This window comes from Gossypium hirsutum, chromosome D04, assembly GCF_007990345.1.
Source record: "Gossypium hirsutum isolate 1008001.06 chromosome D04, Gossypium_hirsutum_v2.1, whole genome shotgun sequence".
Taxonomy (NCBI): domain Eukaryota; kingdom Viridiplantae; phylum Streptophyta; class Magnoliopsida; order Malvales; family Malvaceae; genus Gossypium; species Gossypium hirsutum.
In genome coordinates, this window is record NC_053440.1 from 22,572,644 (window position 1) to 22,600,037 (window position 27,394).

Here is a 27,394-nt window from a genome sequence, read left to right on the forward strand (position 1 = left end):
TAAAGGCAATATTCGGTATTTAGGAATTTAGGGGAATTGAATCCTAACTTATTGTGTTTTGATTTTTCATTTGACCAAAATAATTAAATATCCTTCTCAAAATGCATGGGTTTTAAAAGTCAAAAGATAAACTTAATTTTGAAGATTAAAAATGTTACGCCCTAACTTACTGGGTGTGACATTTTATTTCTTTGAAATAAAAGTGTTTTATTATTTAATTCAATTTATTCAAGTTAAAAGGATCGTATTTTAAAATCTTTTTAAAATTTCGACACTAAGACATTAAACAATCAAGTCGGTACCAATTTTGGGCGTTACGAGGGTGCTAACCTTTCTTTGTGTGTAACCGACTCCTGAACCTATTTTCTCAAATTTCGCAGACCAAAATCGTTTTTAAGGTGAGCTGATCACACCTCAATAAAAGATCGGTGGCGACTCTATTTTCAGTCAACCCCATCTTTTTAAATAAAAAAATGGTTTTGACACATATCTTTTACACGACCTTTCATTATTTTCTTTATGAACAAACTTTCCCAATAAATGGATGCACTCTCTGAGTAACATTGGTAAACAACAAAAAGGACACCAAGGTAACTTCGTGGTACTTCTCATTACGGCCTTCGTCTCATCAAAAGAAATTATTTTAGTCTGCATACATATTCCAATTTTAATTGGGTTAGAGACATTGAAGATCGTAGCTCAACCTTGGGGCACATTCTATTCTTTGGGCTTAACCCGATTGCTTGGTCCTTGAAGAAACAACATACTGTTGTGTTGCTCAATCTTCCACTAAATCTAAATATCGTTCTGTTACAAATGCTGCCGGTAAAACTTCTTGGGTCAAAAACCCTGCTATTAGAACTCCGCATACTACTACAAAAATCTCCCACGGTCACTTGTGATAATGTTGCTATCACTCTACTTTTGTGAGAAAACAATAATTCACAGCATAATGAAACATATTGCTGTGGACTTTCACTTTGTTCGCAATCTAGTCTTATGCAAGCAACCTAATGTTGTTCACATTCATGCTGCTGACCAACTCGCAAATACATTCACCAAACCACTCAGAAAAGCAACATTTAATCGCCATCTATTCAAGTTAGGCATTTTAGCACACTGCCTACCTTGAGGGGGTGCATATTGGCGTGGACCGAGTCTTAAGTTGTTGTCTAACAATCTTTGTTTGAATTTGATTAAGTTGTTTTTCATTTGAATAAATCATTTGGATTTCATTATCAGATTATTATATTGATGTGTACAAGGTAAACGAATAAATCATTTGAATTTCATTATTCATCCATCAATTTATAGATGTAATTAAGATGAATAAATTTGTTGGTTGCAAGTCAAAATAATGAGCTTAATTGGATTGAAAATCCTAAATTTTGTCAAATTTAGAGATAACCCCCCCCCAACCCCCCTGAAAATAGTAGTTGTATATCCTGCAGGAGTTGCACTGAACACTAGCAGAATACTAAAGCAGTGAAAGCCCCCGAGGCATTCAATACAGCAGTGGCATAGGCATCAGATTTTCATGCAGGTGTTGTTATCCGGGCACTTGCCAGTGTTGTTGCCACCATAGAGATCATAGGTTTTTTGCCTGGATTGATAACTTCTGCGTATTAGGCATCCTACAGTTAGATTATGTTAGCTGCTGAGAAATTTTCTCTCAACTGTCCGGCTTATGATGTATCACTTCCATTTCCTAGAAGCTAAACTTGCTGGAACACTAGAAACAGAATCTTGATATTTCATTATTTTACAGGAAAGAAAACTGAAGCTTTATTATGTCTAGTTTACATGAAATTATCATTCCTAGGAGAACTACCTAGAAAGATACAAACCTTCCATTGTTATATGTCTCCATTGACATCCAATAAAAGTGATGGCAGAAAAATAAGAAAAAAAAATGGGTAAAGTACTAGTCATCAACCAACTACTCAACGGAAAATAGTCATGGTACATGCGTTCTGCATACCACTCTGTCAGCAAGCCTCCTTATGCAGCAAAATCAAACTGTATCAGAAAGTATTCAAACTGCCTCGGTTTAACCTTTCCTGTCAAACATGTCACAAACTTGGTAGAATAAACTTCCCCATCCTTGCGCTTTCTCTAGTCTCTCTTCACTGTATAACATTACTTCTCTTGTAACTCTAGTGCTTAAACCCTTGGCTTTGAACAAAACATTCAGTATCCAAAAAAAAAATTTGTTTTCTTCAACTTGTAACCTCAACAACCTCAGCTTCACCGTCACTATAATCTCCCCAACACTTGCTCAATTTTGCATCAACTTGTATTTCACTGCAAGCTTCTTTTGCCAGAGTAACACCACCAGTCACAGGAACCACATCTGCAGGCTTTCCTTCATTTTCAAGAAGCTTGCTTTCATTGTCTAAAGATCGATCTTCTGGTGGTTTCTGCTCACTTGATTGATTTTCACCTTCAACATATGTGGAGGAAACCTCCAGAGTCTGCTCCGCTAGTAATTCTCCACTTCTGTTTTCAGCTTCAATATCAACAGTTATAACAGCTGGTGATTCTACTGATCCTATTGGGGACGTGAGAAATCCATTTTGTGTCACAGCAATACCATTTGGTGTCATTGGAGGCATCGGGTAACCATTTGGCGAAATTGGCATACCATTCGTAGAAGCCAAAAATCCATTTGGAGAGACAGGGTAGCCATTAGGAACCACCCAAGGTTGGCCAGGTACAAACTCAGCTGCATGTGGATTCATTATTCTCGGAGGACTGTAATGGTTCCCTTCTCCAGAATGTTCACTGCTGTGGTAGCTAGACTTGTTTCGTGGAACCCGATTTCCAGATCTGTTATAGCCTCCAGAGAGTCTGGGTCCATATGGAACTCTAGCTGTTGCAGATTGATGAGGTGATCTACGGGCAGAGTTGACTTGAAGCATTGGAGGTATATGCACGGGAGGGGCAGGAGTCCTCCATGGTCCTTGAAACTCGGAACTGTGACAGAGCTAAAAACTGGAATTGTTGACGGATTAAATGGGGGTGCAGCTGCAGAAAGTTTCTTTGTAGTCTCTTTACCTATCTCTGATTCCTCCTTTTCTCCTTCAGTTGGCAACTGCTTAACACTAACTTCAACTGGCAGATCTTGAGGATCTTCATCAAACACTTTTCCTGAGGGAATAGAGGCCTCTTGTTCTAGTGACCGAGCTGTATTTTCAGTTACAAAATCCGACGGTTCTGGGTTGGAACAAGTAACTTGGCATTTGTCTAAAGATCCAATTTCCGATGCTTCAGTTTTTGAACAAATAGTATTTGACTCCTTGGAAGAATCATAATGTGCAGACCCGTTAGCAGCTTCCTCTTTGATGGTTTCAACACCACTTTTAACTTCTACAGTCCCAGCTTCTATTTTGATTGCAGTGCTGCCTTTTTCCAGGGAAGCTTCAGTCATCACTGATTCACTTATCTGCTTTTTTCTTTCTTCATTAACAGTGCTTTTCATTTCTTCCTCAGAACCTAGAAACTCTTTGTCTCCAGTTGCTTTTGGAACTTCTTCACTAGCAACCATTACTGTTGCCATGTCAATAGGTGTGACATCTGGTGCTGTCTCCAGGCTTGTCTGAGCATTTTGTTCTGGAAGAGGATTTCCTTTTGGCAACTGCTCTGCAACTGCCTTTACAATTGTCCCAGGTGGTGCCAAAGCAACTTCTTTGTATGAGAATAGTTTTCCAGCTGCCTGCACACTGATTGGACTTGCTACTTGAGTAGGCTTGGTAACTTGATCAGTTGAAGCTGGGCTACCTGGGGCTGATTTTGGGTTTACCAGTTTTTCCACTCCACTAACTGCACTCAGGTTATTGAACTTTGGACTGAAGCTTGAACTTTTTACGAACTTTTTGGAAGCAGGAGGACTAGGTCCAGCGGAAGCAGTAGGCTCATTGGGGCTTGTTCTCGGAGATGTGAAATTATTAGGCTTTGCACGGTATCTTGAGGATTGGGACACATTCATAAAGTTTGTACTCAGTTTGGCTAGACTTGGCCTCCTTGAAGCAGAAGATTTACGAGCTGCAGGTGAACGACCTTTAGGAACAGCTTCTTGCCAGCCTTCATCTGAGATGTCATCCTGTTCTGGGTCAGCAATTTTAACCAACAACGGCTTATCTGCTTGCACTGAATCAGGTTTTTCATTACCAGATTCCACGAATTCAGCTTCAGATTTGTTTTCTTTATCACTAGAATTTTCTGTAACAGGATAAGTTGGTGATGGAATCTCATCATTCTGATATTCATCTGAGGTTGTCTCCCAATTTTGGCCTGGTTTGCCTCTAATCTGTTCATTGAATGAAAATCTTTGTTTAGATATGTTGTCAATGAGATAACAAATAAGCAAAAGGACATGTTAGGTGACAAACCTTTGCACGGGCTTTCTTTTGGGCATCTCTCACTCTCATATCTGTGTCCGGGGTTATATAATCCAAAAGATCTGATACACTGATACAAAGTAGGAAACCAATGTAAATAATTCTTACCAACACCTACAACAAATGAGAGGTGCAAAAACACAAGGTGACTCCGCAATTAAATCTATCTCTAGTATAAGGGGTTTCCTTTGAAGAAGTTCATTCTTCTCAAAAGGTTAACAACAAAAAACTGTCCAACAATTATAACAGCAAAATACAAGTAAAGATCAGGAAAACTTTCAAGCCCACAGTTCAAACATTTTGAATTGTCTTGAACAAACCATGGATGCAACTGAATGTATTCTGCTAGTAGATTGTACCTTAAGTGGCCTTTGCTGGAGATTGATGCATCAGGCTTTGGAGTACCATTCCGTGCAGCTTCTTGCTGCTCTAAAGCCTTAGACTCAAAGTACTCAAGCCATGCAGCCGCATCCTTCAGAAGAAAAAAATATCAAATTACCTTAGGACCAGTAATCACAATACAATTGGATTCAATCATAAAGCATCAAACATCAAATTACCTGTGTACGTAGGTCCTCAGACCCTAGTTTTGCCTGCAATATCTGTAGTGTAGTTTGTTCATGTTGAACACTTAAGGAGTAAGCTTCCATCAAGGAGAGGGCAATAGCAATGGCATGGTAGCTGGCAGCAGTCTGTAGAAGCCAGAAACACATTAAACATGTACCTTATTTCATGTCTACTTTCAAGTGAATTTAGATTGAGATTCTTTTGTGTTAATTTTGTAGAAAGATGCTCAAATTCAGAATAAAAGTTTCAGTTCATTCACTAAATACAGTATTCATCTTAGTAACGAACATAATTCAGTCTAGCACATCTAATTAAATAACAGACAGACAGATTAATTCACACTCAGTTGTTAATATGATAGTTTACCTGTATATGATCAGCTCCAAGTAGTCTTTGGTTGCACTTGAGAGCTTCATGGAGATATCTAAGAGCAACATGAACATTTCCTAACCCTTCTTCCATCATTGCTACATTAATATAGGTGGCTGCCGTATTTGGATGAGATGGTCCACATGTTAAATGCAAAAGATACAATGCACGATTTACATACCTAGAATGAGAAAAAGGACAAGATTAGGCCCAAATTCTAATGCAGTATTCATTCAATGACATGTCTTACAATGAAAGTCATATGACAAAATATTAGAACATTTGCTTCTCAAAGACACAGGCTTTGCTTCTCAAGAACCATGTTTCAATTCTAATGGGCATAAGTTTATGGCTGATCTAAGTTTTCCTAATAATTTCTACCAACACCACTCTTAGGACACAAATACCGTCACTGGAAATGCTAAGCCTCATAAAATATTATTTTTATGAGGTATAAGTTCTATGATTACTATAATGATTGACATTTATGAAGTCAGTAACCATATAAAAAATGGATGTTTATGAGCTTCACAATGTTAGCACCTATATTCTTTAGGACGTACTAACTTTTTAATGCAATATAAAATTTTCAATCACCCAGTTAACAATTGAGAATGACTAGTTTGATCAGATTATAGCTGATAATGGTCAACTTATGCAAAGCTGAAATTCTTGATGTTATTGAACAAGTTGTAAATTTGAACTTTTTTACCTCTATAAGAATTCCTAAGCACTAAACAGAAACAAGAAAAACACTATCTATCGCATGATTAAGTATATGACATAAATTCCGCAGCACAGGAATACCAAATAAACATGTACTTTCTATATCATATGTGCATAAGCATAACTCAATGTCTTCCCCTCTTGATCAGTAGCATGCATTCTTTTGACAGAAAAAAGAAGGTTGACTTCCTCTTTCCGTTAAGGCTTAGGACTAATTTTTAATCTCAAAGTTAAAAACAATGGGAGCTAAAGCAAATAAAGTTAAAAACAGTGGGAGCTAAAGCAAATAATTCCTTTAACTAGAAAGATGTAAAAGCATACTTTAATGCTAACTCTGTATGTTGAAGGCGGTAATAGAAGACAGCTAGGTCTCCATAACTCTTCATCGTGTCAGGATGGTCAAGACCAAGCTCTCTTTCATTGATATCCAATGCTTTCTGCTGATAAATTGTTGCCTAAATAAAATGAAAACAGATCAGTATATTGCACAACAGGGAAAGAATTATTGATGCGGGATAGAGATCAAAAGGTAGTAGCATATTTCTAGCAAGCATCAATCCTTGGTTCAATACTTCAAGAATCAAATATATAATATTTAAAAAGAATATACCAAATTGCCTAAGAGACAAAATTCCCAAAAATTAAAAGATGATTTTCACTTTATTCTGTTTTACATCTTTTGGTAATCAGTGGATTTCAATGGGTTCAAAAGTTTTGAGTCATTTGGTCATGTGTTGCATGGATAGAAATGTTAAAATATTTTAAAGCAAATACCTGATTAAAGTCCCCAGTATGGTAAAGCACAACAGCCAAAAGACTGTATGCTCCTGCAGTCATCCGATGGTAAGGACCACAAACCGACACAAGTTTTGAAAGTGCCTTTAAAATCAAAAGTCAAATATCGGCTTAGATGTTATTTATATATTGCTGAAGAATAAAGCATTTAAAACAACATACAGAGAGATACTTCATCATACCTTAGTGCCATAATTGACTGCATCCTCCAATTTACCCTTATCCAGAGAAGTCTTGGATGACTCCAATAGCGTTCGACCATCTGCTGATGAACATGCAACATGCTGCGGGAATGAAACAATGTCAACCAAAGTCCAAAGTAGAACTGCAAGACAAATTTTCCAATTTTAAATTCCATTTAGTATTTATTTACCTTGTATACGGGGACCATGCTTATGATATCAGACTTCCTAAAAGGAAATGGAGTATCCATGTCATAGTCCCTAGGAACAACCTCAAGCCCCACCTGAGAAATTATTATTTCATTTAGAAATGGAGATGAAGCATACATCTTAAGACTCCACATACTATGCCAAGATGACCATACCTTATGGGATAATCCACGAAGAATGGCGAACTTTCTCAGATCCTGACAGCTTTCTGATTTCCACTGCCACCCAAACCTCTTTGAAAGAAAGGTATCCACCCATCTCCATTTTAGTTTTTCATCATTAGTGATATCCATGTCACCGTTTTCAGCTGATGGTGTTCCCAACAATATATTTAAACATGCCGCTATTGATGCAGCCAAATCATCAATACTTTCAACTGATGACACAACAGCCTGTAACACGTGTTTATAGGCTCGAACAACCATTTCATGTATACAGAGTGACTGAACATGAGGCAGCTTGTCTGCAAGCTCAACCTGAAATGACAGGAAAGAAGAAAAGGTGAGGATAAGAGATGGGGGAGAGGAGATGTCAAATTTTCATCAGTATTATAGCTCATTAATATGTAATAATATAGAAAGCCAAGCCTCCTATCTGCTGTACAACTTACATGAGATCAGATACTCTTGAAAAAAAGGAAAAAGAAAATTCATTACAAGATAGTTTTGGACAATAACATGGAAGACCAAAATATCCTGTCAATTCTGACCACAGTTACATGAAACCATTTTTTTACGGTACAGATAGAAAAAGAACACAATGATCTTATAAATGCATTAATTAACATAACTGAGTTGGAAAAAATTACCAATAAGAGTTCAGAACAACAATCAGTAGAAAATTTTATTAATGGCATGGTTATAAAGGGTATGTTTCATATCTATGTTGGGAACTGATAATGACATGATTGATCCCTACTTATGTTTCATATCTGGAAGCATCCACGAAGAAAGAATTATTTGAGAAGAAAAAGGGGAAAAAGTCGCATTGCATTGCCGATTTTCCTGCATTTTTTTTTCATGATTTAGTAGGTTGAAGATGTATAGCAAATTAGTTTTGTTTATTGTAGATGTTGAAGTACAAGATTGTGTGCAAGATAGATGTTCTTAAATTTTCATGACTTTATCAGCCGTGACAGATTGGAATAAATCTAACTAAAATCTTAATGTAGTTTTCAAAACTAAATAAGATATAAGACCTCTCTAGCCCCTGTCAATTTCAATATTAAGCAAATTGATCCCTCTAAAAAAATCAGAGTAATTTAATCTCTATCAATTTTGAGAGTTAATCTCTATCAATTTCAAGAGTGAGAAACTAACAACAACTAATCACAAAGTTAATGTTTTTGTCAATTGTACATATTTTTCATTGATATAATAATAAATTTAGCCCTCAAAGTTTACATATTCTGCCAAATTGGTCTTGATTTAACAAATTTAGCCAATAACATTTACACATTTTATCAATTTGGTCCTGATTTAACATATTTAGCTTGAAACATTTACACATTCTATCAACATTTACACAAAATATATAAACATCGAGAATTAAATTTTTTCTTATACCAATCAAAATTATGTGCAATTGATAGAAAACATTAGCGTCATGTTTAATTGTCCTTGGTTCCTCACTTTCAAATTTGATAGGAATTAAATTGCTCCAATTTTTTTGTGAGGGGCCAATTTGCTCAATATAAAAAATGAGAGGTCCCGAGAGGTGTTTTTCCCAATAAATAAATAAAGTAATTTTGGTCTTGGCCCTTTCATTGGGTATTGTTCAACAACTTCAAAAAGGTGAAAACAATTGAGACAACCTATATTCCTCTTTTTATTTTATTTTATTTATTTATTATCTTTTGAGGTTGGATTGCACTAGTCTAAAAACTATTCAGATTAACTATTCAAAAGAAATTACATTTTCTTCAAACATATTGTACAAGGTGCATGACCTAATTATCTCCAACAATCATTTACCTTAATCATCAAAATATATTATCTTTTGACATTTGGTTGACATACTTTTTGATAGAATGGCAGAAGAAAAATAATACCATTGTATTAACTTTAATTATTTGTTGGATAATTTGGAACCATTAATATTACTATTATTTTCTTTTTGTTTCTTTGTGTTTCTACTTGCTACAGGCATAAAGAATGTATTATTTGGCTGGACTAGGAGTAATTGGAATTTCAGTAAGAAAGCTGACGCATGTTATATAGCTATATGAACATATAGATATGTGAGTGACAGAAAAATACTGAGATGGCTTATTTACCACACGCCCCAGGGAACACATTTGCAAACCCCTTGTATGCATAAAATCCGTCAAAGTCCTTCCATCAACTGGTGAAAGTTCAAGGGAGCCAAAATCTGCCACCTAGAAGATTTGAAGTCATACCAGCAAAATATGTTATGCCCTAAAACATCTCAGAGAAAAAAGGAACATTGATTGATAAGGGACTAACCAATTTTGGAAGAGCAGTATCAGCATAGTACTTATGTGCCATTTCAATCAACTCTTCAGGAGACTGGCATATAAACAGACAGAAATATTAATATATAAAAAATAAAAAAACTTACAAGCACCATGTTTTTCTTTATTTTGAGAGAGCGAGATACAGAACTGCTTAAAGTGCAAGAATTTTAGTAGTCATTGTTCTGGGAAAGTTGCAACTAACCTTAAGGTGAAAGCATTGTTCTGATTCTTTTAGTCTCAAATATGCTGCTTCAGGAAGCAGTTTTTTCCACATCATTTCTATTTCCTCATCTTGCTTCTCAAGTCCCTTTTCATTACTGACTTCTGATTTCTTCTTCATATCAGGGTTGTTACCTGTAGAAACCTCCATATTCTGATCATTTTTACCACCTTTGGTGTCTGTTTTCCTTTTTATTTCCTTCAGCAATGCACCCTGCTTTCCGAGACCCTTCACAGCAGGCTCTGGCTTAACATCTTCATTTTTCTTGGACTCGGTTTTCCCTGAAGCTTGATTTTGAAGATGTTGCACCCAGCATGCCCCTAGCTCCCATCTGATAGGCTTGGAGTTATTAGAGGGTTCATTCTGCAACTTCTGCAAACTAGCCTCTAACACTTTCCTCACTGAAGCCCTAGCAGAATGCAAGCTCCCAAAATCTGTACTCTGTGATCGTTGAGCTGTTGCAGGCGTGGATGACTTGTGCAATAGCATCCTTAAGCTGAAAAGTATTTGTAAGAAAGAGGCATTAAGATCTCACAATCCTATAGCATAAGCTTGGGGTCATAGATACCAATGCATTTGATTTTTTTTTTTTCCAAAATTAAGTGTGTGCACATTTCCCTTTGTGTATGCATTCATACTTTGATTTTTCTGTGTTATGGAGGGATAGTTGGTGCATAAATGTCTTTGTAATGAAATGGAGACGAAATAAACATTGACCTATTGACATTTAAAGCATTTGCCCCTCCTTCAGGCTGGTCCTCGATGTCAATTTCTTGAGGAATGGGATTCCCCTCCCAATTTACTTCAGCTGAAACTTTTACTACAGCTGTATAGCCACAATGTCTTACAACCACAACACCTAAGGTAGAAGTATCCTACAAGACCAAAACAAAAAGAAAAAGTAAATTTAGCAATGCATAGCCTCTTTCTCTGGTCCGCCGTAATCATCCAGCAAAAATTGTTCACTCACATGAACAGTTGCACTCTCATCAGCAGTTATGCCTTTAAGTAAATTTCTCCGAGCCAGCTCCTCTTGTGGCATTCCTAGAACCTGACTCCCCTCATTTTTACAATCTAATTTCACACTTGCATCAGGAACATCTCTTGTCACCTTAATAATCAAATCTCCCACTTTTTCTTCATGCAAAATTGAAGCAGAAGGGCCATTTAAAGCATCCTGATTGATTTCAATGATGTTCTTGATCGCCGCAATTGCTTTTAAAACTGAGGTGTCAACAAATAAACTATGAAGTAGAAAAGCTTTCCTATCTCGTATTTGCCTCTCTTCTGCTGTTTTGCAAGGCATAGCTGCCAAAATTGCAAACTCTTTTGCCCATTGCCTATTGTCATGTTTACCATCTCTTCCTTGTCCACCTCCATTTCCTCCCCAATTTTCATCTTCCACCGGAAGTGGGGGAAAAACTGACGGATTATCCGCTACTACGGGAGAAACAACCCATGTATTTGCCCGAAAACCGTAAGGAAGGTTGCCAAACTGCAATTTTAAATACAAAAACGATAAGAAAATAAAACAAACGTGAGTTCCCAACCATATTCTTGTAATCCATATAAAAGATGCAGCAACTCAATGGAAGACTTTACATACTTTATTATGCTCAGCGAAAGCTTTCATAAGAGCCTTGTACGCCTGCAAGGTAAATCAGTGATCCTCGCCATAAATAAATCATATACACAAAAAAAAATCAAAGAAAAATGAAACATATTCAAGGAGATGCAATGGAACTTACAGCATCAAAAACCCTGCTGATCTGCTGCAGAAGAGTGACTAGAGAGTGACAGAGAAGCGGTCGCTTTCCGGCTGGGTAAAACCCTTTCCGAGAAGTAACTATGGTCATCGGCTTCCCACTACAAACTCGAACCTACATTTTTAGTTGGATTCCATAGAATCTAATTAGCCCCAAATTTTGAAAAAAATAATCAAAGAAAAGGGAACAATTGATGGAATCACTTATACTCCACAGTGAACAGAACGAAAACCCAAAAAGGAAATAAGAAGATCAAGTAAAAGAATCCCACTTACATCAATTTGGAAAAAGTCATCTTCTGTTTTATCCTCCAGGAATGGACGACTCGATCTTCTAATATCTGTAAAATATAAAATGAATAAGAAAATAATTTCAACAACGAAAAAGAAGAAAAGAGTGCACACCTCTAAAAAAATATTACATTGGATAGGAGGAGTGAGGTGAGAGAAGGAGAAGAAATCGTAAAACTGGCCAAGCCGCGGCGGAGGACACATCGACACAGCTGCCGCAGTCGCCTCCGGTTTTTCTTTCGCCTTCGAGTTGTCGGGAGATTCAACCCCATTGGTTGGAGCGTCGTCGACAGCAGCCGATCCCTTAGAAGATGATTCTTTGGGAATGGTTCGAGTAGCCGATTTCGGCGAACCGAAGGAGGTTGTGCAGGCAACAATGTCGAGGAGTCGTCGGATGTGCGCGACTGCTAGGTCCTCCGTGTAGTCCTCTTTACCAAGTTAAAACTGTGTGGGTTAGAATTAGGTGAAAACATGAGTAACTAAAGAAACTATAAGGTAACTGCCGGATGGGGAAGGTACCTTGGACGATGGACAGCTGACAGGGTTTAAGAGACACGATGTCCACGGATTCCTTAAGTTGATTTCCTCGTACCTGTCGAAACACAAGGTATCAAACCATTGATGAAGTGGTTAAAGCTGGTTTTATATTTTTATTTTTAATTTTTACCTCGTGAGACAGGGAGATGTTGGTCAAATGACATGTCTCAACGTGGACCCCTAACAGTTTTCTTATATCCAAGATCTTGTCAGAAGATATTCCCTGCATTAATGTAAAAGGAACAAGTTTTATTATCTGAAAAACAAAAAACTCGACCAAACAATATATATTAAGATCATTTTTTGAATGGTATGAGAAAAGATTTTACATTCCTCCAACAGTGTGAAAAATGAGCATAAATTTTAACGTTTACTTATGAAATTTTATACATTATGTTCGCAAAATGTAGTTTAACATCTATATATAGAAATAGATACGAGAAGAAGGGAGGGATACCTTGAGAGTGACTTGGGATTCTTCAGGTGTTTCTACGGTAATTTCGATTACAGTAGGCAAAACTGTGAGCAAAATAAAATCCGGAGATAAGGTTTCCTTTTTCTAAATATTAAAAATCCACGATTTTAGGAACAAAAATTTTGAACCATAAATGATGATAGGGATAGGATAAGATAATATTTTTGAACCCTACGATATACTAAGGTCATATTAAAATGTCAAAGCAACAAATACCGATCAAAATCAACGTATCTCGGCATGATTACCGAGTTTTCTTGGGTTTTCCTTCATTTTCTCAGAGAATGGATTGGAGAGTAAAAACAGTACCTCTCTCTTCTTTTTTCTTCTTGTCTCCCTTAGCTTTGTGCGCTTTCATCTTGCCTGTCTTGGGAGCCATTTGTGCACCACAATTGAGGGATTGTTTATAAAGATATGGAATTTGTTTGGCAGCTTCAATTGATTAATCTTGGACGATAATAACTATGACCCAGATTGAATTTATCGACTGCTTTCTCTTTGCATGAGAAAATCTCCGTCTAAACACTCAAACCACCAAATACTGATTGCTAGAAGGAAAATAAAACAACCCACAGTCTAACTCCAGAGAAGCAGAATTTTGTTTTTCTTTTTCAAAGAAAAAATGTAAACAAGAGCATTGAAAAGATAAGATCATGTTTGGGAAGAGAGAAAATGAGGGGTGGATAAGATAAGATAAGCCCCTCGTCCAAGTCCTTTTGTTGTGATACAAATAGAAGGAAGAAGTAGAAATGTAAGGGGCTGGTACTGAGAGAATATAAATGAGTGAGAAAGGGAGAGTGTTCCGCTTTGATGCTAAGGGAAGAAGATATATAAAGAGAGAGGTGGATAGGATAAGGTGAGCCCGTAACTCCTTTTCTTGTACACAATAAGCAATCCAAAAGCCAAATGAAAATGTAAGGCTAGCAATTTCAGGCCTCTCATTTTTATTTCTTTCTTATTTTTCAACTTCTTCCTTAACACCTCAACCTCATCATCTGTCTCTCTGTTCCTTTTGTTTTTTTCTTCTTTTTTTTTAAATTTCTTTTCTATCTTCTATGGCTAGATTTTGGAAGGCTGTGATTGGACACTAGAAGCTGCTATATAGGTGGTGGGATTACCACCGTTACCTAAACATGATAACATTTTCATACATAAAAAACAAAGAAGAAAAAAAGTTCAGCAGTATATATAATCATTTGTGGGATTGAAAACCAAAATTTTCATTGTTGTTCGCTGGAATACATACAGTCTAATGCCAGAAAGCTAAACACAGAATATTGGTATAGCATTATGTTTTATAGGAAGGAAAAGTGAAGCTTTATTATTGTGTAGTTTACATGAAATTGATGGCAGAAAAATAACAAAAAGAATTGGGTAAAAAGGAGAGAGAGCTAAAGGTACTAGTCATCAGCGAACTACTGAATAGAAGATAGTGATGTGGAGCAAAATCAAAGTGTCTCATAAAGTATTCAAACCACCTCTTACTGTCAAACATGTCCCCAACTACCCTTGGGTTTCGACATATCATTCAGTATCCAAATTTAATCTCTTTTCTTTTACTCCTAACCTCAACACTCTTTATTAATCTCCTCACCACTTCATCAATTTCATACCAACTTGTATTTCAATATATTTGCAGATATCCACATTGTTAGTAATATAGAATAATCTGAATTTAAGTTAAAAATAATTTTTGACATTATATAAAAAAAAAACTGATCTTCCAATATTGGTTTTACCAAGCAGCACATATAGATATACAAATAAGTAATGTGAAATTCAAATTACCAAACTATTCAAGTGGTCCTTTATGTTACTAACGAACTCATTCATTACCCATCACTCTTTCCTTTTTAGTCTTTACCCCCAATGTTTTGTCACTTATCAAACCTCACTTCTTTTTCTCATTGAATCACTTGCTACCCACATAATTCATATTCCATTCATGTATCAATTTTTTTTATCCGTGAATAGTGTGTATTAATTATATATTAAATTATTTAAATTTAATGGATAGTAAAAAATTAAAATAAAGTATTTGAAAAATAATAAATTCAAAAAAATAGAGTAAACTATCAAAATAGTCACTTTTGTTTATCTCGTGTTACATTTTAGTCACTTATGTTTGAAATTGCGTTTTAATCACTTACGTTGTCGTGTTGTAACATTTTAGTTACTGAGTCGTTAGTTGCCATTAACGGTGTAACGGTAAGTTAACGTGGCACATTAAATCATCATTTCAAACGAAAATTTTAGGTTAAATTCTACAATTGGTCCTTATATTTTTTCATTTTGAGAAATTTGATTTTTTTTTCTTTTACGTTCTTTTAACTTTCCTTTTTTTTCTTACTTTTCATTCTCTTCTGCTTCTCCCTTTGTTTTCCTCCCTTCTTCATTTCTTTTAAAGTAATTTTTCTATGTTTTCCATTTGTAAAAAACTAGTCGACAAGCTCACCTCACTTGAAAAAATTAAGTTGTTCAAAAAAATAAAAGTATAGGGACTAATTTTAACAAATAGAAAACATAGAAAACATAGAAAAACTACTTTAAAAGAAATGGAGAAGGGAGCAAAACAGAGGGGGAATCAAAAGATAATGGGAAAAAAAAAAGAGGAAAGTTAAAAGAATATAAAAGAAAAAAATTAAATTGCTCAAGACGAAAAAATATGGGGATCGATTGTATAAATTAGTCTAAAATTTTTGTTTGAAATGATGATTTAATGTGCCACGACAACTTACCATTACACCGTTAATGACAATTAATGGCTCAATGACTAAAATGTTACAACGTGATAATGTAAGTGACTAAAATGTAACATTTCAAACATAAGTGACTAAAATATAACTTCAGGTAAACAAAAGTGACTATTTTGATAGTTTACCCAAAAATATATGTGTTAAACTAAGTTTTATTTGATAAATGTTTTGATATAACAAAGATAATGTTTTTGAATAAAACTTGATGAATTTCAAGTGACAATTCATTCCAAAATATTTCTAAGAAGATAAAATTTTAAAACTACTCTTCAAACACTTAGAAAATATTTTAAACAAGTTCAATTTGAGTAACAAATTTTTAGTATCGATGCCAATTTGAGCTTTGAAGTTCAAAAAATCGAGCAAAAAGCAAAAGTATCGATACCTTGCAAAAATTATCGATACCCCTACCTGGTACCGATTTCAATTTGAGCTTCGATGATTTGGAAAATTGAACAAAGATCAAAAGTATCAATATACTTAATAAAATATCGATACCTTCCAAAATTAATCGATACCCTACCGTTTTAAGTTCGATGTTTTGTAAAATAAATAAAAAAGTGTTCAAGTATCGATACCCTCCTTTAGGTGCCGATACCTCATATCAAGTATCAATATTTCCTATATTGTATCGACACTATAGGCTTTAACGGTCACTAAATTTAGGCATTAAATGCCCAAAGTATCGATACCCCTCCAAAGGTAATGATACCTATTGTTGCAAGAGACATTAATGCATTGGTTCTTACATCTCCAACAACTCTATTAAATTTCCCACCAACAGTGGGAAAAAAATATCAGCTTCCAAAGCTTCTAAAACAATAAGAGAGATTACAAAAAATCAAAAGTTATTAAGAAAGATCAACAATTCTTTTATCAATATTTTGTGCTTCAATTCTTCATATTTTCTTACAAACACTTGTAAGCAATTCTTTGTATTTTTATCAGCTCGAGTGTTTTTATTGTGTGAGTGCTTAATTGGCAAACATCCTAATCTTGCAAGGATTGTCGTTTTGTTTGCTCATTTATTTACTCTTTTAAGAGGGTTTAAGTCTTAAGATTTGAGTAGAAATCTTAAGAGAATTGTAAGGTTAAACCTTGTCTTTAAGGTTTATCAAAATAGTGAATTTAGAAAAATCCTTAGTTGTGAAAAGTTAAGTGGTGGAGTAGGCAATTGGGGCTGAACCACTCTAAATTCTTATGTTCATTATCTTATCTTTTCATTTTTGCTTCCACAAATTTTTTAAAAGGTCAATTCAGTCCACTTCTTGGCTATTTCGATTGATTGATCTAGCTAACAATGTGATAATAAAATAATTTGTAAACAATATTAAAAAAATATTTTTAAGTATTTATTTTAAATTTTTTACACTATTTAAATAACATTGGAGGTTAAAATCCACAAATCTTTGGGTAAATTCATTTTCTTAGTCTCGGTTGATTTTTGAATTTTATTTTGTTTGACTTCTAATATTTATATTCTAATAATAAATAATAAATTTAAAATTATTTTGCATTGATTAATAAATTTACTGTTTCATATCTCACCTCTTAAGTTGGGTTTAATAAAATTACAATATTGTTGAAATTGTTATGAATATTTAATTATTATAAAATGGATCTCTATTAGAATAAAAAGTAATGTATTTTAGGAATCTAATATTCATTAAGAGTAGAATTTATATCATTTTTACTTTTTATATCTATAAATATAAATTTTATAATTTTAATCCAAGTTTTTTCTTGATTTCCCTATTCGATTTGATGAAGATTCTATTAATGCCCATTACAATTTGCCTGAGGCTTTTGATGAACATTCTGAGTTTATGTCAAAGATTACAGTAGAAGGATTACAACAAGTTCTTCAAGATCTTTGTATTGAGGGAACTAAATGGATTATATCTCTTCAGAATTGCCACATTGTTGATAGAGTTGCCCTAAAGCCTCATTGTAGAGTATGGTATCACTTTCTGAAATCTTGACTGAGTCCCTCCACTCACAATTCTACTATTTCCAAAGAAAAGATGTTATTATTACATTCAATTATGTTTGGTAGAAAAATCAATATTGGAAGAATCATTTTCCAGGAAGTTCATCGTTTCACGGAAAAGAATGCCGACAGTTTAAATTTCCCATTTCTTCTTTCAACCCTTTGTAAGCGTGCCAACGTCCCTGTCCATAATAATGAGGAACAAAGATAGACGAAGAGCACCAAAAATAGACGTATAACGTGAGGAACAAAGAAAATTACGAATCGATTAGAAAGGGGAAAAATGAAAGAAAGGGAAAAGAATGGAGGAAGAAAACTCACGTCAAAATTTTAGAGGAGAGAGAGAAACTAAAATTTTGAAAAAAAAATAAATTAAATCTAATAATATCTATCCTAACCTCCTACTAACCACTAAATCCCACTTACTTTCAACTCCTTCAGACTTGCACTTCCACCGAACCTCTATCACACCACCGAAATAAAAATAACATCCACGCTCTTATAGGAAATCGAACACAAAACCTCCAACAAACTAACTCCTTACCACTCGAACCAACAGGCTCATTCTGATATAAGTTTACTAAAAATAAAACATAACCCAACCCACTAAGGTTAAGGCTAGGACCAAAAATAACAAAATTTTTCCAAAAGAGAGACTTGAACCCAAGACCTCACACACACACCCAGAACACTTAATCACTGAAGTAGACAGATACTTGTGTTAGATTTCACAAAAATAAACTTAAATTATTCAGGGTGTTACAATGCTAATTCAAGTAAATTATGTTTAAATGCACTAACATGTGTTGTTGATGGTGCTTAGGCTTGTGTCAAGCTTGTGGTTGGATTATGTTATGCTTAATCTTAATGTTGTGTATTGAAATGGTAAGTTATGTTCATGTTTTTCAAACTTACTAACAATTATGTGCTTACGTAGTTTTATTTTCTATTTCTATAGATAATCAAAAGCTCGATCAGTTAGGAAGCTCGTTAGAGATCTATCACACTATCCAATGAATATATCAGTATTTTTTGATGTTTTGGCTAAGGTTATAATGGCATATATAGGTGAATTTGTGTTTGATGTTACTTGGAAGTTGATTGATGATTTTGACATTTATAAGTTGTTTTGGTACCATTTTGATGATGGTTAAATTGTGTAAATTTAGTGCTTGTGATGCATGAATGGTATGGCTCAAATTGTAAGTTTATGTTGAAATTGTATAGGTCAAGATATGGTATGTTTTGAGATGGAAATAAACTAGATGTTTATGAATGAAATGTGGTCAAGCATATATATGTTTAGGTAAATTTGTATGTTTACATTTGAGGTGCCTTGTACGGCATATTGGTTGAATGATCTTGGACTATTGAATTGGTCATTTCATGTTGGTTTTGGTCATGTTATGATGCCTCATCATGTGCTCAAAATGCTTTTAGGTGGTTGCTTAAACTGGTGTTGGAAATGGCTTGAATTTGGCCAATTTCATGTCCACATGGCCTGAGACGCCGGCGTGTGACTCAACCGTGTGAGACACATGGCCTGGCCACACAGTAGTGTGTCCCTTGTAGGTTTTAATGCATACAAGTCAGGCAGTTACATGACCTAGCACACAGGTGAGGACACGGGCTGGGACATGACCGTGTGTCCCTATTTCGATTGTTGCACAACCTGAGACACGAGCGTGTGTCTTAGCCGTGTAAGGCGCATGGCCATGTAACCCCTGCAGTCTAAATTTTCTTAACTTTTTCTTAAAATTTTCAAATGTTTCCAATTTAGTCTCGGATTGTTTCTAAAATATTTTTAGGGCCTCGAGGGCTTGATTAAGGGACGATATATATGTGAATGAATGGATTATATCATGTTTATGTCAATGTTTGAAATGTATATATAACATTTAATTTGTACGGTAATGCTTTGTAACCTTATTTTGGTGACAGATACAGGTTAGGGGTGTTACACAACAATTATGGCATATGGGAACTTTAGCAAGTCTGCTGATAAGAGGTCCAGCCAAGATATAGAGGCAAGAGAATTATGTGAGAGTGTCTGGTATATGGACATACGTGGAAAAATAGGGTTTTCTTTTAAAATATTGGCAAATATGTATCCGCCATTAAAAGCCCGCCCGAGGCATCGAGGAAGTAAGATCATTCTTTAAATTCTAATTCTAAGTGTCTCTTGGCAAATAGGTTGCCTAAAAAGGGAAGTCTGCCAAGGAGTATATGTTCTGTAAAGCCTGTTATGGACTAATATATAAAGAGGATGTCAGTTAGGACTCTCTTATTTGGAAAGTCCGCCAAGGATTATCTTATGCGGGAAGTCTACCAAGAGCTATCTTATGTGGAATACCAAAGACCATCTTGAAGACGAAAATGTTCGCAAGGATCAAGGAATGAAAAAGGATATCTGTTAGGACTATCTAGCATTGAGAAGTCCGCGTTACATAATCTAGCGAAGAGATAGTCCATTGGGGACTATCAGTGGCTGGGAAGTCCATTAGGAATATCTGATTAAGGAAATATCTATCCGGCCTGTCAAGTAGAGGGAAAGTCCAACGTGACTATCTTACAGGTACAACTCCACAAGGAAATAGTAGTGCTAAAATATCCAGTAAATTTCATATTCAAAGGCCACATATGAAGATAAAAGTAAATAGGCTTCCCTCTAAAAATGGTACACGCACAAGCTACATTACAAGGAAGTAGATGACTAGATAATACAGTAAGTAGATCTTAGATTCGATACAGCATAAAGGAATCAATGTAAGAATTTGTCATTTCAATGTAGTGTGTACTAGTCTGTCAGAGTTCACCGATGATACAAGACAAGATATCTAACAAGTTTATCAAGAGGGAAAGGATCTAAATCTTAAACAAAGTTTAGATCTCTTGTAAGGGCCGACGAGGCATATACACTTAGAGAAATCTTACAATAGATGTACCCACCAACAATTTGTTCAAGAAGATCGTTAGGTGCCGACCATGCCAACCAAATTGCGAGAGCTTATATGAAACTTAGGGAGTTATTTACATGCATTAATCATTATTGTTCGTAACATCAAGATGTTATTATTTGATAGTTTATGTATGGAAGATCACTAAGTTCATTCAAACTCATGAGTGGTTTACCTTGAATGTAAGATCATAGGTTGTTACGAAAACTATAGGAATGGACCAAGTCAAGCCTCGCAGAATCCATGTGGGTTTCTTTGGAGCAGTATCATACATATAGAGGAGCGCCCTTAGATGCTACGCCTTGGGGAGTGAATATGTAATTAAGCAAAAATTTAACTTGTTAAAATTACGTGTATAGGTATATTTAGTAGATGGGTATGTTGTAAGGAACATTTTTTTACTTAGTTAGTTAATCGTATAGTAAGAGATTTAATACAATGTTCATTTATGAAAAAGCTTTGGTAAATAATTTGATTGGGTTAAATTTGTATGTGAATGTAACATTCAGTCTGGTGAGGAATTAAATAAATTTGGAAACATGTTGTTTTATAACGATTTAATTGTGACATTTGGTACCCGGACCCGACGAGCGGGTTGGCTATAAAGTGTTACAAAGTATCAATATGATGTAACACATCGGATATATAGCTAAAGGAAACGAGCATAAACCGAAGTAACACCCAGCTTAGATCCATGTAACACCCAACTTTGGACGGGTTCTAGATTTGATGAGTAAATCGAAGTAACTTTAGTATGGTAGTGTTATTCGTTCAATTATTGTTCTAGCATATAGATCAGACGCATAGTATGCATCGGATTATTAAACGAAGCTTGTTCTTAAAATGTATTAAGTTATAAAGAAGAATATATTTGGTAAAAGTGTTGAGAACCTTATAAGTAGGGGATTACTTCCAAAGGTGTTGTATGCTCATTTTATTAAGTTGTTGTGCTAGTTACGTTCTAACACGGTAGTTGGAAAGGAAAAAAGGGACAAACCATGAATATAAAAATATTAAATTTCTATTTATAGCTATAAACCATTTATAAAGGTAGCTTTAAAAGTGTGTGACACATTGTAGGTTCCAATAAGAGCTTGGGTTCTATATATAAAAGTATTTAGGTTTAAAAAGAGAGAGTTTTTTTCTTCCTTCTTTAAGAAGTATTTCTGTCTAGATCTAAAGGAACCCAAAGTATTTCTTTTTCTCTCTTGAGCTAAAGTTGTATATTTGGATCTTTACTAGTGAATACACTACGTCAAGGTAAGATTTAATACTCTACATAATATGTTGTGAAGATTAAATCTATTAGACTTTGTAGGTCAATAAGATAAAAGATAAAAGGGCCTTTCTTGGGGATTTTCAGTGTTAAAATTAATGAGAAAAGCGGTATATGAATAGATCTTGATGAGCTTATTTATTCTATAGTAGTAGATGCTGTTGATTTCACGATGAAAATCTAGATTTGGAGCTTTGAAATATAGTAGGAAAGTCTCAGGTGAGTTTATATGTTGATTCTTATTTGTATGGTGATGGTACTTGTAGATCTGTAAGAGAGTGGTTGAAAGATGATGATGTGATCCTTGAAGTTACAATATGCTATGTATGTGACCCTGTGTGGCTAATGAAGTATGCTTATGATCGTGCTAATATTTGTTGAGAATGATATGCATTTTTGGTATAGATCTGTTGAGTTCAAGTAGGTCGATAAAAAGTATAATTGCATCTGGACGTTTGGATTGTGTACATGCATCTTAGTTATATGTTATTCAATATGTTCTAATAAGAGTGGGTTTTAGCATGATAAGTTTGTTTCTATCTCCACAAAGTCGTCTAAAAGGGGTCTGTCAAGACTTTAAACATGATCATGAAAGGAAAAGTCCATGATACCATATTGTATAAGACCATAGCTGGGCTATGACATTATATGGAAAAGAACTATAGGAAGGTGATTACCCAAAAGGGGGTTCTCTGTGTGACCCAAGATGATGAGGGGCAAATCTCACGAAATGTGAGTCTAGGCGAATCCCTATCATGAACATGTTAGAAAAAGAAAGCCTTTGTGCTGATCTATCAAAAGAAAGCTTTTGTGGTGATCTATGAAAAAAAAGCATTTATGGCTATCTATGAAAAGAAAGCCTTCGTGGCAATCTATGAAAAGAATGCCTTTATGGTGCACTCTAAAAAATTACCCTTATGGCAACCACTCGAAGGAAACACCTTTGTGGTGGGCCTTGAGAGAAAGAAATGATATTCATGGCGAATTCTGAAGGAACAATAGTTGTAATGAACTCAGAAGGAAAAACCCTTATGGTGTATCATGTTACACCTTCAATGAGATATTTTAAAGAGCTTCCCTTGTGGCGAGCTTCGTATGAAATGTTATAGTGTATCATGCATAGTCTTAAGAAAAGAATAGAGAAACTGGAATTGGCTAGAGCATGTGGTGAATTCAAAGTATGAGCTAAGTAAAACAAAGGACAGACCTGAGCGAAGGCTATGTCTGATAGTTTGATGAAGGGCATCTATCAGTGAATCGTAACAAGAAAGGATAGTCAAAAAAAGATAAAGTAAGGAAAGCGAATTCAAACATTGTTTCGTGAAGAACATTGAGTAAAGGAATCATGATTAATATGAGTATAAAGGAAGAAGTCCTGAAAGGATGAAGCCACTGATGAAACAATGCTAAAGGAAATTGACCATGATATAGTAAATAGAAGGAAGGATTATGTTTCGTTAATAGTAAACTGTTCTTAGTGAGAAATAGCTGAAGATTTAAGAAAAGGCGCTGATAATGATGGACTATCCGTCCATTTATGGAAAACAACGATTAAGGTATAAATTATTATATCTCACTAAGTTCTTATGAACTTACATGGACTGTGTTTTCTGTTTCAAGTTGAATGTGAGGATGTGCCTAGGGGAAACGATGCCAGGACTATTCCCAAGGAGCATTGTATCTAATTATTATGCATACAAAGCAAGCTTGATGGCGTGATCAAATTTGTTTGGCACATGGAAACCTTTGAATCAGAACACCTACATTAGACCAGGACATCATTTCAGTAATACTTGTAATAAAATTCCCTGTGTATCATAACTATAATTTTTCAATGTTTATACTTATGTATTGCATTCTGAAGTGTTGTAATTAAATAGTTCAAGTCAATTGTAATTTATGTAGGCAAAGTTAAGTTTCACATGTATTAGAATGGTAACGCCCAAGATTTGAATTTGATTAATCAGAAAGGGTTTGTGGTGTTACAATCCATATATAGACTTAAGCAAGCATCCCGCTTAGGGAATTGAAGATTTGATCAAGCGATCAAGAATTTTGGATTTGAGCAAAACTAGATGAACCTTTTGTCTATAAACATATTGGGGATGGAAATGTGGTCTTTCTCATTCTATATGTCGATAACATCCTATTCATTGGGAATTATATAGGGACATTGTCATCCGTTAAATTGTGGTTAACTCAATAGTTTAGCATGAAGGACTTAGGAGAAGCTAATGTTTTTCTAGGTATTTGAATCATAAGGGATCGAAAGAACAAAGTGATAGCATTATCCTAAGCTTCATACATAGGCAAGGTACTGGAATGTTATGTATTTATCGATTCGAATAAGGGAAGTCAACCTTCTGTATTGAGATTTCATCTTTCTTTAGAGGACTGTCAAAAGACAATAGAAGAAAACATAAAAAAGGTTCATTATACTTCGACAGTAGGAAGTCTCATGTATGTTACGTTATGAACAAGTCTAAATATATGTTTCGTAGTGGGGATGGTGAGTTGGTATCAGGTAAATCCAGGACCAAGACACTAGCAAGCAATTAAGCGTATACTCAAGTATTTACAGAGGGATTATATGCTTGTGTGTTATAGAGGAGATCTTACTCCTACTAGATATACTAAAAGGCTAGAATTGGGTTAAATTGAAAAGTAACATTTATATGTGTAAAAAGGTGCTTGTATGAACTTAGTAAATGTTAGGATACGGTTGACATGCCAATAGGGTCTTCTGCGCGCTTGTATGAGATTTATTACAGATGTTACTGAAGTTCAGCATTTGCTGTGGATTCTCAAGTGTATGTGACACAGTTTTAGCTCTGACGAGCAACCTGATGTGTCGCTATAAAGGTTTAGCCCAGACGGGTAACCTAATATGTATATATTTAGCTTAGACAAGTAATTGATGTGATGTAGATACCTATGTATCTGAGTCCATTTATTGAGGTTCATCAGGCGAAACAAATTATATGAAATGAGAAATTGGAATAGGATGAAATGGACTTGATGTTCAAATGGAAAAATATTGAATTGATCATGAACAATGGATTGTAATAATGTCTTTGACATGTTTGTGATTATATTATCCTATGATTGAATGAGTTTTGAGATTAATTATTTAAAGTGGCATGAATTAGCATGATAAGTAAATGTGGCATCATATAGTTTTGATTATAAGTTAATGCTCACATTGTTGATGTTTTGATTTCCATGTCTAACCAAATGTTGTGCCAAGCTATGGTAACTTAAAAATGTTAGGTAAAAATAAGGTAAGTTTTGTATAATTCATGTGAACTTAATGAGCATCCTATATGATTACCTTGTTTGTTTTGCTTTCCCTTGTAGATCGTCACCTTATGGAACTCATCAAGTCGGATCGTCTCAAAGCTTACATTATAACACCCTAAACATCGCCTAGAAGTTTCGACCCAAATTTGGCGAGCTACATTAGCTACCGAAGTGGCTCTCCGTTAACTCCCAACCTAACCTCCAACGCATCACTTAAGTCTTAGCAAAAGTTGCGCTAACTCAAAACACAACAGCGAAAATAGTAAACAAACATACGAGGTACACAAACATCATGAGGAAGTTTGCATGCCTCATAACAATATACTTAAGAGTTTGCAACACAACATAGATTTCATCAAACGTCATCATGGTTCGCATAACATAAAACATTTGAGTTCACAACTTAGTATAACACTTAGGCTCGCATACATAAAAAACTTCACATGAAAACACATAGCGTAAGGGTTCACATAACTCCTAAGGTATGAACTTCGCACAAAACTAAGGGTCGTATAAAATCAGCAGTTCGCAGGAATAACATGCTTTTATAAATAAACAACCTTCACAATTAAAATTATCATGCGTTTAAAGCTATTAAAATTTAGTAGGGTTCATGCAATTATGAAAGTTCATACGTTTATGGGTTCGTATGCTTACATATAAAGATTAGCAAATTTTATTAGAGGTTCACAAGTAACAAAACAAACACTACAAGGGCGCACATGTAAATATGGCAATTATTACAAGGTTTCGCATGTAACTGTGGCACGCAACATACAGAGTTTGCAAAAATTTAAGCATAAATATGTCTAACATAAAAATAAAACATAACACTCTCATGCATGGATAACATCAATTTTATTCATGAAATAAATTGGAAATCTAACAAAATAAATTATCCAATCTTGAATTAACAATATTAAAATCACGAAATCATAAATAAATCTGAAACCCATAATAGCATTCTCATTGCTTTTAGGCCAGGTTCACCAATCACTACGCAAGAATGTCCTTGCCCAATCATCGACCTCACCTATGCCATCTACGACCTACTTACCTGAGGAAGAGTAAAGGAGGGGTGGGTGAGTTTATTGAGAATTCAGAGAATAATCAAAATTCTCAAAATATGTCTTAAAATAGTATTTGAAAGTAATAATAGATTTAGTTTGAAAACATTTTACATGTCGGGTTCGCGAGTGAGGTTGCGAGACCCAGTTCACCCTTGTTGTTAGGAAACATAACTTTTAGAAATCAGTTTGAAAACTCTTTAGCACTTTTTAAAAAAAGTATTTTCTTAGAATAGGGCCTGTCTTAATTTGCAAGACTACTTCATCTTTTGTCTCGGTGGACATAGTCCAACCTAGCTCATATAGAGCTGGGCTCTCGAAAGAGCACTATCACTTCAGCTCGCATGGGGAGCTTTCACTAATACACAGCTTATCCGTAAGCTTACAGGAGAGCTTCGCTGATACACAGCTTATCCATAAGCTCACATGGGAGTTTCACTGATACACAACTTATCCATAAGCTTACAGGGGAAATTTTCCAATACAAAACGTATAAAATCGTTCCTAAAACACTCTTTTAAAACCTTAGCTCACATAGGAGCTCACACAGATTATGCTAAAATCATATTTTCAAATCATAATTGAAAATAGAGTACCATAGCTTAAAACAAAGCTATTCAGATATTTTACTTTTGGGTTTTGAAAACAAGGTTTCCTTTAGGAAACTGTAGCCATTAGCGATTATAATCAGAATACCTTTAAAAACCCATAAACTGATGGTTATCGATCACTCATTGAAAAAACTAAAAACTTAAACAAGTTTAGCTTTGCCCTTATCCTTGCTGGTAGACGGCTCGGTTGGTTCGCAACAATACACATATATATCACTTAGACAAAACAAAACATACAGAATTCATGCAATGTGAAGCTGGACTATCACACCTAACAAGACAAAGACTTACCCTGATAGCTATGTACTACACTAAGAATAGAGACTTAGACTGAAGAATATTCAGTGAAGAATTCACAGAATATAAGGGTCTTATTTATAGACTTAGGAGTCTTAGAAATCTTAGGATACCCTAATTGACTTAG

General features: G+C 34.9%; 1 protein-coding gene across 1 annotated transcript; it reads right to left on the bottom strand.

The window, feature by feature from the left end:
• Positions 1–1,733: 1,733 nt before the first annotated feature.
• Positions 1,734–13,929, bottom strand: LOC107899383 (protein TSS). The gene is given in 24 exon segments (XM_016825082.2): positions 1,734–2,941; positions 2,944–4,309; positions 4,392–4,470; positions 4,760–4,872; positions 4,961–5,092; positions 5,334–5,517; positions 6,384–6,517; positions 6,837–6,941; positions 7,040–7,141; positions 7,231–7,323; positions 7,405–7,725; positions 9,525–9,626; positions 9,715–9,777; positions 9,928–10,441; positions 10,663–10,820; positions 10,916–11,440; positions 11,552–11,593; positions 11,694–11,825; positions 11,987–12,051; positions 12,133–12,429; positions 12,521–12,593; positions 12,669–12,761; positions 12,996–13,057; positions 13,323–13,929. Coding segments are annotated over 24 exon segments (5,547 nt in total). The 5' UTR covers positions 13,393–13,929; the 3' UTR covers positions 1,734–2,219.
• Between the last annotated feature and the right edge of the window lie 13,465 nt (positions 13,930–27,394).